This window comes from Ailuropoda melanoleuca, chromosome 1, assembly GCF_002007445.2.
Source record: "Ailuropoda melanoleuca isolate Jingjing chromosome 1, ASM200744v2, whole genome shotgun sequence".
Taxonomy (NCBI): domain Eukaryota; kingdom Metazoa; phylum Chordata; class Mammalia; order Carnivora; family Ursidae; genus Ailuropoda; species Ailuropoda melanoleuca.
In genome coordinates, this window is record NC_048218.1 from 143,239,746 (window position 1) to 143,251,749 (window position 12,004).

General features: G+C 32.8%; 1 protein-coding gene across 2 annotated transcripts in view; it reads left to right on the forward strand.

Moving 5' to 3' along the window:
- VPS50 (VPS50 subunit of EARP/GARPII complex) overlaps positions 1–12,004 on the forward strand; it is a 131,077-nt gene that overhangs the window by 64,926 nt on the left and 54,147 nt on the right. For both annotated transcript variants that reach the window (XM_034667735.1, XM_002918239.4), the window contains exons 15-17: positions 707–801; positions 1,128–1,226; positions 11,788–11,878. In XM_034667735.1, coding sequence (XP_034523626.1) covers positions 707–801; positions 1,128–1,226; positions 11,788–11,878 — 285 coding nt within the window. The remainder of the gene's footprint in view (positions 1–706; positions 802–1,127; positions 1,227–11,787; positions 11,879–12,004) is intronic.

Below are 12,004 nucleotides of genomic sequence, written 5' to 3' on the forward strand. Positions count from 1 at the left end.
TTAGAATGATTGTTCATAGGAAAAGTTTTTTTGTGATTTTGGTTAGAATCACATTAATGAGCCGCTACATTAATTTGGAAAAGTTGACGTCTTTACACTCACTCAGTCTCATTTTATTGACATTTCTCTCATTTTATTGACTCTCATTTTATTGACATTTCTTTTGTATCCTGTTAGAGTTATTAGCTTTTTCTTACAGGTGTAATGTTGCCTATTAAAGTTACTCCTAAGTATATTATATTTTTAATATTTATTTTAAATGGAGTCTCATTTTAAGATACTATAGCAGAAATACACGAAAACTTAATTTTTATATATTGCACATAATCATGTAGTTATCTTATTCTAATTATTTTTGAATTGATGATTCTAATTATTTTTGAATTGATTATTTTGGGGTTTCTAGCCTACCAAGCCACACATAAATGATGATGACTTTTATCATCATATCCAAGACGAGGATATAATTTTTATCTTGCATATGTGTATGTATTAATAGTGATGATTGTCACCATTACTATTTTTATATCTGCTGTTTATGGATTTTCTTTGTGATATCACTGTAAGAATATTGATTATTGGACTATATATTCTTAAGAATGTATTCCTGTCTCATTTTAATGTGTAACTATAGAATAAATGGTTCTGGGAACTTATAATCTATATTTTGGGTTTACTTGAAATATTTTTTTGTTTTGTTTTGCAGGATGTTCAGCTAAAAGTAAAAACCTACTTGCTTGGAACAGATTTGTCTATATTTAAATATGATGATTTCATCTTTGTTTTGGATATAATCAGCAGGTACTGTGTGAGATCTTATTTTATTCTTTAGTTTGAGTCATTCGATGATAATCAAAGAAATCATGAATCAGTGAGTTATGTATAACTTTTTCATGGAAATAAAGACAATTGAACATTCATAATTAATTTCTGCTGGGGGTGTTGTGAGTGTGTTTAAATATTTCTGTCCTTTGGGTGTCTGTAAACCATAATGAATTTGTAAACGTTAGAATTTCTTCGAACATCCATTTTTATGGTTTGTTATCTTTGAAGAAAGATGACCTGGACTACTTTGTTCTGTAATAAGGATCTTGCTGAAATTTATATAAATCTTTTTATCCAACTAGGTTGATGCAAGTTGGAGAAGAATTTTGTGGTAGCAAATCTGAAGTTTTGCAAGAGTCCATTAGAAAACAGAGTGTCAATTATTTTAAGAACTACCATAGGTAAGAACTGTCATAAAATATGAATAGACTTATTTGGGTAATAAGAATACTTTGTCTAATGCTTAAACCTTATAGCATTAATTGGTTTAAAACAATTACTTTTGAATTTGAAAGAATTTGTCCTTTGTAGTTCTTTTTGCAATGGTTAAGGACTTTTTTTTTTTTGCCAAAAATGTCATAAAATACTCTCATTACTTAATATTTATTATAAATTTTAATAGATTTCCTGAGAGATTCAAAATGTTGAACTAAATATTGAACCAATTTCTTTATGGGTGAGAGATGATTATTATGTTGGAGTTCACCAAAAGAATTTGGCCACTATCCTATATCTGCATATATGGTGAGAGCTAGTAAGGAAGTTAGATAAGTAGAGGCAACACTCAGTGAGGGGTTACTTGAAAGCATCTGCATTTTAGGAGTAAGAAGGCTTCTAAAGAAGATGATAATGATATTCAAAATCTAGCTACAAAGTCAAGATTTTGTATTACATTGCAAAACAGTTACTACTGACTTTAGAAAGGGTGATTAGGAATGGTTTTGGGAATGGAGGAAGGTGGGAAAGAGTGTTTAATTAGCAATGTGATTGTATGCTTAAAGCCTCATTAAATTGAGAGAGCTGTTTATTAGGCCTTTCCTGATATAAGGTGGAGACTGTCCTATATCCCTTATATATATTTCACCATTTGAATTGTTATATCTTTTTATTCTACATTTTTATTTTTTTTAAATTAAGTTTTGATTTTGTTGTTATTTTGTGCCAGGGAAAGTGAGGATTTTATTTTATTTATTTTCATTTTTTTTTAAGATTTTATTTTATTAATTTCTTTCTTTCTCAGTGATTTTTATTTTTATTTATTTATTTATTCTATTATGTTCAATTCTGCTTTTCCTTCTTGTTCAGAGTCAGTACCTGGTCACAGTGATAGGTGCCATGTCATAAGAGAGATTAGAGAGATTACTAGACATCAAACCAATGATTAATTTATTAAATATATTTAAGTACAAGTGTTCTTTGTTATTGTGAACTATTAAATATGTTTTGAAAGAGATTTAAATTGTTCCTGTACCAAAGCAGAGCCTTTGAGTTTTGTAGTTGAATTGAAAAGAATGTCTAGAAGATTAAAACATTTTTTTTCTTAATTGATTAAACCTCAGGAAAACAGTGGTAAGGGGATAGCATGAAACCCTAACGCTGCCTTTATTTGTATATTTTTTTTCCTGTTAAAGCTTAAGCCCTGCTGAAACAGATGGCCTGGCTCGTACACATTGCTGTACAAAAGGAGGAGTTTTTAAATCATAAATGGGAAAGGATAAGGAACTATGAAGGAGGCAGAAGCCTCACTTACCTGTCAGAATGAAAGCATGACAGATGTCCATTTCCCAAAGATTACTTTTAGTCAGTAAGACAACTGGGAAACCTTGTGGTGTTCCTAGTGACTGCATAACGTGTGTGATGAAAAAAAAAACAACCCATTCTATGTTCTACTTTACTTATTATCAAAAGGTGTCTGTCATCTATGGCAGCCAGGTCTGAGCATTTCTAGACTATGACCATGGTGGAGATTCCTCACCAAAGTTTACCTTGATGAAATTAGAGACTATAGAAATGAATTATTAAATGTTTCCGAAACACTCAACGTTTTAATGGACTTCTCTTAGAAATATGTGTGAAATTTGTTTCCCATTGAAGAGACTGTACAGTACTTTTAGAAGGAGAGCTGGACTGGGAGATCGTAGGCTTGGGTTCTTATTCCGCTTTTGGTGCTTGCCAGCTCTCAGACACAGGACAAATCATTTAACTCTCTGGCTGGTGGTTCTGTCAGCTGTGAAATGGGGTGGCTAGACGAAAAGGGCTCCATGAGTGTTGCCTGTAGATCTTGCCTTTTTGTTGCTGTGTTGTATATTGGAATAGGTTAAAAAGTGAAGATTTAACTTTTCTAAAAGTATTCTCTATCCCCAGTATCAGAATGAGTCCAGCTTATATACTGGCTATGGTCACTATCTCGCCAACAGCTGCCATTTGGAAAATTACAATAAAAATCATTTGGTAAAGTTAGTGCCAACCATTAATGTGTTCTGAAATAAATCTTTTTCTTTATAAAGCAAGATAAACTTAACAGGTGGTTTAGAAATGATGCCAGTGTGCATAATAGTGAATTGATGAAAGTCATTATGTTAGCTGGGGATGAATCTAAATCTATTAAATTCCAATTTAATATCTTCTTCACCAAGTCATACTACATAAATATTTAAAAGCAGTATGAAATATAGATCAAATGGGTTTTAATTTTGTTAATAAAAGTGTTAAAATATGCTTATAATTTGTTTCATGATGCTGTACTGCCAAATAGAGCTGCTGAGAGTCAAGAAATGTTTAGACCAAATTTTTGTAACTTAGAGTCCACTTAGGCTATGGGTTTAAAGATAGCAGCATAGTTAAAAGGTGGAAATAGAAGCATTTTACTCTTTGGGTGGAACATTTATTTATATAAAGTGTACTCATGTTGCTTGTGTTAGTTGTATGAAAGTCTGTATGCCATTATCTTTTTCTAGGACAAAATTACATGAGACTGTGAGGGAACACAGTCTCTATCAATGTGAATTCTTATCTTACAAAAATACAGGTTTGATTCCGCCAAATTCCTTTATGTTCAGCGCTGAATTTGTATACATCCAATGCTATCATTCTTCTGCCAGATGTTGCAGAAGACCCAAAAGCACAAATTATATGATTTAAACAGCAATGACATAGAAATTATGTAGAATATGTAATTGCCAGAAATTCTATTTAACAAGTGTACTTTAACTTGTAATTACTATAATGATCAAATCTTATAAAATATTTTCGAGGATCCTAAAGGTACGCGACTGGTGTTAAAAGAGAGGAGAGGTCCCCCTGTCCTTTTAGGGAGAAAAAACTTTCCCATTGCCTGAGTGGGAAATGTGTGTTTAAATGGGTGTCTCTAACATCAAGTTTAAAAATGTGTGTTTCTAGGATCAAGTTCATTATGTATATACTTCTCTTTGTTTTCTGTCTGGACCAAGTGATTTAATCTTTTTTGTTTTTTTGAGTACTGGGCCTTATATCTTCTAGAAGTCACTTGCTTTTTCTCCCCCCATAAATTCTCTGCTAAGTACATGCTTTTGGTTAAGGTTTCAGAGAGGGCAGTAAATAAGTGATCAGTAGTTTTAGTTTTTTTATGATAGATCTGAGATATTTTTTTAAGGAAATAATATAACAAATGTAAGGGTGTAAATTTATAAATATCCAACTTACGTTTTAACTTCTATTGTTGTGTAACAAATTATCCTGAAACTTAAGGGTTTAAAACCATCATTTTATCACTATTTCATGTAATTGGGAATTTAGGAAGAGATGAACTGAATAAATCTTCTGCTCCTTAGAGGATTGGCTAAAGTGACTGAGTAGTACTCAGCTAATGGTAGGGTTTGTCTAGAGGATCCAGGATGGCTTTGCTCGCACCTTGGTGGAGATGGCTAGAAGGAGGTACACAGCTGAATTTGTTAGCCAGAGTGCCTGCATGTGGTCTTTCCACTATGATGATCTCAGGGTGGTTGGACTTCTCTTATTGGTACCTGGCTTCCCACAGCACTAGTTTTCCGAAAGACCCAGCCTTTTCTGATGTAGGTTTAGAAGTCATGCAGTCCTTCCACCATATTCCATTGAATACAAGAATGTCATGAAGCTACCCAGATTCAAGAGGAGGAAAATTTGATGGGGGGAGCGGTAAGATCATGTTGTATGAGATAATGTGCGTGGGATAGGAGATAATTGTCACAACTCTTTTTGCTATATTCCTTGGGAAAATAGGAGAAATATTTTTAGAAAACAAATGTTCTTGGATTTGGTGATAATGGTACCAATAAATTATCTTTAATGTTTTTTTATATTTTTAAAAATAATATTTTAGATTATTTAAAAGTAAAAATGTTTACATCTCTCAACTATACAATAGGGCTTAAATTTTGGAGTTAAAATGAGAACAAAGTCTTATGGTATCTATCTGATGTCAGACTAACTTCCTCTGCCATAATATATGATAATAGTACCACTCTTAAACTCCTTTTAGTTTATACTGTTGTTATTGATTTCCACTTTTCTTCCTGCTGATGAAGTGTTTGGGCCGGTGTGGTGGTATCAGTGGCCTTGGGTTCCTACCTCTGTACTACTTACTAGCTTTACCACCTCTGTTATTTGGTTTTCTTATTTCTCTGAGCATCAAGTTCCTTCTCTTTAAATGTGACAGGCTTGTAGTGGAATCTTTACCTTCCTTGAAGTGTTTGATTTTATCATTTGTTTTTAGAACCTGCCTTTTATTGCATCAAGTCTTTTATCAGGTTAATTAAAAGATCTAGATTTCACACAGTTCCAATTTGTGGATTTTTTTTCCCTTTAATTAGTAGGTCAGCATATTTGAGATGCCTCTTAGATTGGTTATTGTCTTCTTTACTATATTTGCCCTTTAAAATCTTTTAAATTTTATTTTAATTGTACCTATTCTTTGTACACCACAGGAGCTTCTTTGTAGCCTATTTGTGTCTTGTTTCTTAAAGATATAGGGGGCACCTGAACTGCTTAAATAGTAAAACTAGGATTGCTTTTCACATAATATGTCAGCATTCATTTTTGTTATTCAGCATCTGATTGCAGTTTGTAGTTTATGTACTCACTGCTTTTTCGTCGTAACTATTGTTCTTTATGTGTATTAATAGAGTCAAATAGAAGAAAAAAGTAAAATGCAAATCTTCCAATTTGTGTAAAAATGTTCTTGGGCAAAGAGATGTAAAGGAAGTTTTCCGTGGCTTTAATGAATCAATTTGGATAATATTAACAAATTTGTCATTCACAGTCACAAAATAAGTCGATTTTTGCCTTTGACTATGTTTTTCAACAGTGGTGCAATGAAAATAACAGGATTTGGAAATCAGGGCCCCTCTGCTGTCTACTAGTCGTGACCTTGTGACCCTTCACTAGTGGATCAATGTTGCCTAAGGCCCTCTGTGGCCGTATTTTTAAAACAAGCCTGCCTTTATTGCAGACAATTTAGTTAGGGGAATGAGAAGATTATTAAGATTTTTTTTCTTTTGAAAAAATATATTAAAGTGTAATATAAAAAGTACACACATCTTAATGTACAATTCCATAAATTTTTACATATATGTGTACCACATAAACCACCCAGGTTAAGATACAGAATTTTTCCACTACCCTGGAAGGATCTGTTGTGTCCTTTCTCATTCAAAACCATCCTTAGAGATAACTGCTATTTTGGCTTCTATCACTATTGATTAGTCTTACCTGTTTTTAGTACTGTGTAAATATTTTTTATGCCATTCTGAATTGTTTTGCTTTTTATTTAAAGTTTCCAGATGTTTCTTGCACATACACATACCTGTATACACATACAGATATATGCCTATTTAAGTTGATTTAGTATGTTGACTTGAAATTCCTGTGATCTGGTGGTTAAAGCATTTTATTAAACCTAATAGTTGGGAGATTCTTTTGAATTTTCTTTGTATACAGTTATACCATTTGTGAATAATGATGGTTTTATATATTCATTTCTAATCTTTGTACTTACTGGTTAGGACCTCTGGTACAATTTTGAATAGAACTGGTGACAAGGGGAGGCCTTTATTGTGCAGTGCTTTGTCATTAGGTATGATATCTGTGGTGGGCTTTTATAGATACTGCACGTCAGAGTAAAGACATTCCTAAGAGACAAAGTATACTTTAAGTCAAGAAGTATTGCTAAAAATAAAGAGAATACTTTCATAATGATATGACAGTGTTCACTAGGAAGATATAACAATCCTAAATTTGTATGCCTGTACTGACATAACTCCAAAACATATAAAGCAAAATATTCAGATTAAAAGGAGGAAGAGACAGTTCTATAATGATAGATTTTTTTGTATGCCACTTTTAGTGATTGATAAAGGAAGCAGAAAAAAATAACTGAGGACATGTGTTCGACTAACATATTTAATAATATTTGCTGCTTTTGTATGTGCGTGTGTGTGTGTGTCTGTGCGTGTGTGAGAGACACAACAGTTGCAGAGTACATATTTTTTCAAGAGCACACAGGAAGTTTATCAAAATTGATCATCCACTGTGCCATAAAGCAAGTTCTTTAAAAATGTCAAAGGATTGAAGTCATAGAGCTTACATTCTCTGACCACAGTGAAATTAAACTAGAAATAAATAACAGAGATAACATGAAAATGCCCCAGTGTTTGGAAATTAAACGATCTATTTCCAGTGGTCAAAGAAGAAATCATATTGGGAATTAGAAAATCTTTTTAAATGAATAATAATAAAACCATGGCATCAAAATTATGGGATTCAAAGCAGAGGGGAAAATTTTTAGCTGTAAGTGCATTTTTTGGAAAAGAAGAAAGTTTGAAAATCAGTGCCCTAACCTTCCATTTCAAGAACAAAAATGACAGCAAATTAAACAAAAGGAAACAGAGGGAGGAAAATTACAGAGCAGAAATTAATGAAATAGAAGGCAAATGTATAATAGAATTCTATAAAACTACTAGCAAGGCTGAGCAAAACAAACAAACAACCAAAAAAACAATATCAGAAGTTGATCTATAGATCCTAGACATTAAAAATGTGATAGTGTGTCAACTATACTTCAATTTAAAAAAAGAATACAGTGAATGTGTAGTGATATAGATACATAATAAAATGATAGGAACACCTTTATGCTGATAAAATTGACAATGTAGATGAATTGAACAAATTTCTTATAAAACCAAACTTAATAAGCAGACAAAATGAAATTGAGAATATCTGGTAGACATGTGTCTTCAAAGAAATTGAATCTGTACTTTTTAAAAAAACATTTCCATCTCTAGGCCTGCTGCCTCCCCTGGTAACATTTAAGGAAGAAATATCAACACCAACTCTTTCAGAGAGTAGACAAAGAGGGAATTCTTCATAACTTATTTTATGAAGGCAGCATAACACTGATACCAAAACATAGCAAGGACATTACAAAAAAGAAAAATTATAGGGGAGTATCTCATAAAAACATAGATGTAAATTTTCTATACAAATATTAGCAAATCACAGTGCTATCTAAAAAGGATAATGACGTCACAAACAGGTAATGTTATAGGAGTACAAGTTTGGCTAAATATTTTTTTTTTTTTAAAGATTCTGTTTATTTATTCAACAGAGATAGAGACAGCCAGCGAGAGAGGGAACCCAAGCAGGGGGAGTGGGAGAGGAAGAAGCAGGCTCATAGCGTAGGAGCCTGACATGGGGCTCGATCCCATAACACCGGGATCACGCCCTGAGCCGAAGGCAGACGCTTAACCGCTGTGCCACCCAGGCGCCCCTGGCTAAATATTTAAAGTTAATTTAGTTTACTAATTAACAGAATATAGGAAAAATCCCATAAGAATCATCATAGTAGATGAAGAAAAAATTTTGATAAAAAAATTCCACCCTATTTCATAATTGTCAGAAATCATGCTTGTGTGTAATTTTTACTTTCAGTCTAATTATGGCCTTATATTTAAAGTGTGTCTCTTGTAAACAGCATATAGATAATCTTGTTTTGTTTTGTTGTTGTTGTTTTTAAATCCAGTCTGGTAATTTTTGTATATTGTTTGAACTGTTTTTTTTCCCATTTCACGTATTTATTGGTATAGTTGGGTTTAAATCCATCATATTGCTGTTTTATATCTAAGAGTGTTATTCTTTTTCCATTTATATTTTGTCTTCCTGTCTTTTGGATTGATGATGCATATTTTTTATTTTAATGCTATTTTGTTTCTCAGCTAGCTTTTTAAAAAACAGAGTCTTGTAGTGGTTACTGTCTTTTCAATATACACTCCTGTTCTGTTACAGTCAACTGTAGGTTAGCATACTTCCAGAATAGTGCAAGAACTAACTTTGTAACTGCATTTATCTTTTCTTACCCTTGTAGTGTTTTTATATGTTTTTATCATACACTTTTACTTTCTATCTTGTTTCCTGTATACTCTTTATGCAGAGGGTTCGCTTAGCAGCTTTTGTCTGTGATTTGGTTCCTTTTTTCACTGTAATAGTTTTATATTATTATATAATGAATTGACATGAGCTTAACAGCTTAAAACAACATCCATTTATTTATGTCACAGTTCTGAGGTCAGAGGTCTGGATCAGCTTGTTTAGGTGCTGAGCTTTTCGGTGTTTCACAGGGCCAAAATCAAAGGATCAACAGGGCTGGGCTCTGATCTGAAGGCTTTGAGGAAGAATCCACATCTGAGCACATTCAGGATGTTGGCAGAATTCAGTTTCTTGTGGTTTTAGGACCGAGATCCCTATTTTCATGGTGACTGTCAGCTAGGGAACATTCTCACTTCTGGAAGCTGCTCTTCAGTCCTTGTGCGTAACCATTTCCATCTTAAAAGCCAATAATGGCACATGGAGTTTTCTTATTGAGAGCTTTTTTTTTGGGGGGGGGGGATTAGTGGTTTTTTTTGTTAATTTTTTTTAAATGTTTTTTTATTATATTGTGTTAGTCACCATACAGTACATCCCCGGTTCTTATCGAGAGCTTTGACACACACAGGGGGATTTGACACAGATACATGGGAGAAAATATTGTGAAGACTGACAGAGATTGGAGTGCTGAGGCCACAAGCCACAGAATCGTCGTAACTGCCATAAGCTGAAAGAGGCAAGGGACAGATTGGTAGATGATGTGCAGAGCTTCTGGAGAGACTGTAGCCCTGCTGGCACCTTGATTTCAACCTAGTGATGCTGGTTTCAGACTCTGGCCTCCAGAACTATAAGAGAATAAATTTCTGTTGTTTTAAGTCACTGTTCCTGGGGGTTTGCTACAGCAGCCACAGGAAACCAATATAAAGTGGAATTGCTGGTAACTCTACGTTTAACAATTTGAGGAACTACCAAACTGTTTTCCAAAGTGTTTCTGTCATTTTACATTTCCATCAGCATTATATAAGGACTCTAATTTCTCCAAATCCTTACTGCCACCTGTTAATTGTCTGTCTCTGATTATAGCTATCCTAGTAGGTCTGAAGTGATGTCTCATTATGTTTTTGACTTATATTTCCCTAATGACTAATGATATTCAGCATCTTTTTATATGCTTATTGGTCATTTGTATATCTTTGCAAAAAATGTCTATTTAAAGCCTTTGCCCATTTTTCAGTTGGGTTGTTTGTCTTTCTATTGCTGAATTGTAAGAGTTGTAAACTTTTACAGTTTTAGTTCTTACATTAGGTCTGTGGTCCATTTTAGTTAATTTTTGTATATGATGTGAGATCTGGACATAATCACTTTTAGGATAATCTCTGCCATTACCTCTTCAAAACTGCTTCCATTCATTCTGTCTTCTCCATTTAGTTGTGTGAATACTAGATGTTTTCACTTTGTCTCATGTATCTTTTATGAGCTTTTCTGTCGTTTCCATTTTTGTTTTCAATTCGTGCTTCAGTTTGGATGATTTCTATTGATCTGTCTTGAGTTCATTAATCCTGTCTTCTGTTTAACCAATTTTTAGATTTGAGGTAGTTGTATTTTTCAGTTACAGAATGTCTGATTCTGTTTTTGTTTGTTTTTATTATTGCAATTCTTTGAACTTCTCCTTTCTATTTGTACATCTTTTTTCTCTATTTTATTTAACTTAATTATAATAGTTATCTTAAAGTCCCCTTCTGTTAATTCTAATATTTGGTGCGGCTTTTGCTTCTTACAAATTTACCCATTTATTGCCTCTTTAGAAATGTGAATTTAAAAAAAATCTAGATTTTGTTTTTAGCAGGTTAGTAATAACAATGAAGCTGTTGCAAGAAGGGGAAAAGTAGGGCAGGTACTGGCCTTTTGTTTTCTGGGTCAACTGGAAGGAAGTAGTTACTTTTCTAGAACTGCCTACATAATGTACTGATTATTCAGGATAGACAGTAAACCACAATAGCATTAAAAAAAAAAGAAGGTATCAATGTGATGTAAGTGGTTAGTGCAATGCTGGCTATGTAAGTGCCGTACTTGGTAATTTAATTTGTAAGTGCTGTGTAGAGATAGACCCTGAGCTAAATATATTTGGAGAGTGATAATTATCTTGATCTTGTGGCTTAGTAAGTATGATTACGATCTTTGCTATTTAGCATAAAGCATTTATTAGTATTAATGATCTCATAAACGTTGTAAATTATTTATCTGTTTTTTGGCATTGATATATGATTAGCTAGGGATATTTTAAGTACGTGAGTTGGGGAGTAGCTTTTAGTTTCATCCCTTAATAAAAATATCATTTCCTGTACATTCATTATTTTTGTAATATAGTAGAGATATTGTGAGTTTAGTAAATATTTGAGAGTTTTTTCTCTTAAAGATGATAAAATATTAACAAGTAAAAGTAAATGTGTTTGTTGTGTTGGTTTGAATGGATTCTCAAAGTTGATTATGATTATGATGATAATTCTATAATGTATTTTATTTTCTTAATTCTTGTGTGCAGTGTACTTTTCCTCTAACTTTTTGGAGTGTTTGTTTCCTTTTTTTAAGAACACGGCTTGATGAACTGAGAATGTTTCTAGAGAATGAGACCTGGGAGCTTTGTCCTGTGAAGTCAAATTTCAGCATCTTGCAACTTCATGTAAGTGTTAGGAACAAATGACTCTGTCTTTTATTTAGTTGTCTTTAAAAAAAAATCCAGATATTAAAAAATCATTTATAAAATCATTAAATTAAAGAATAGCACCTTTCCTTCCTTGCTTAAAAC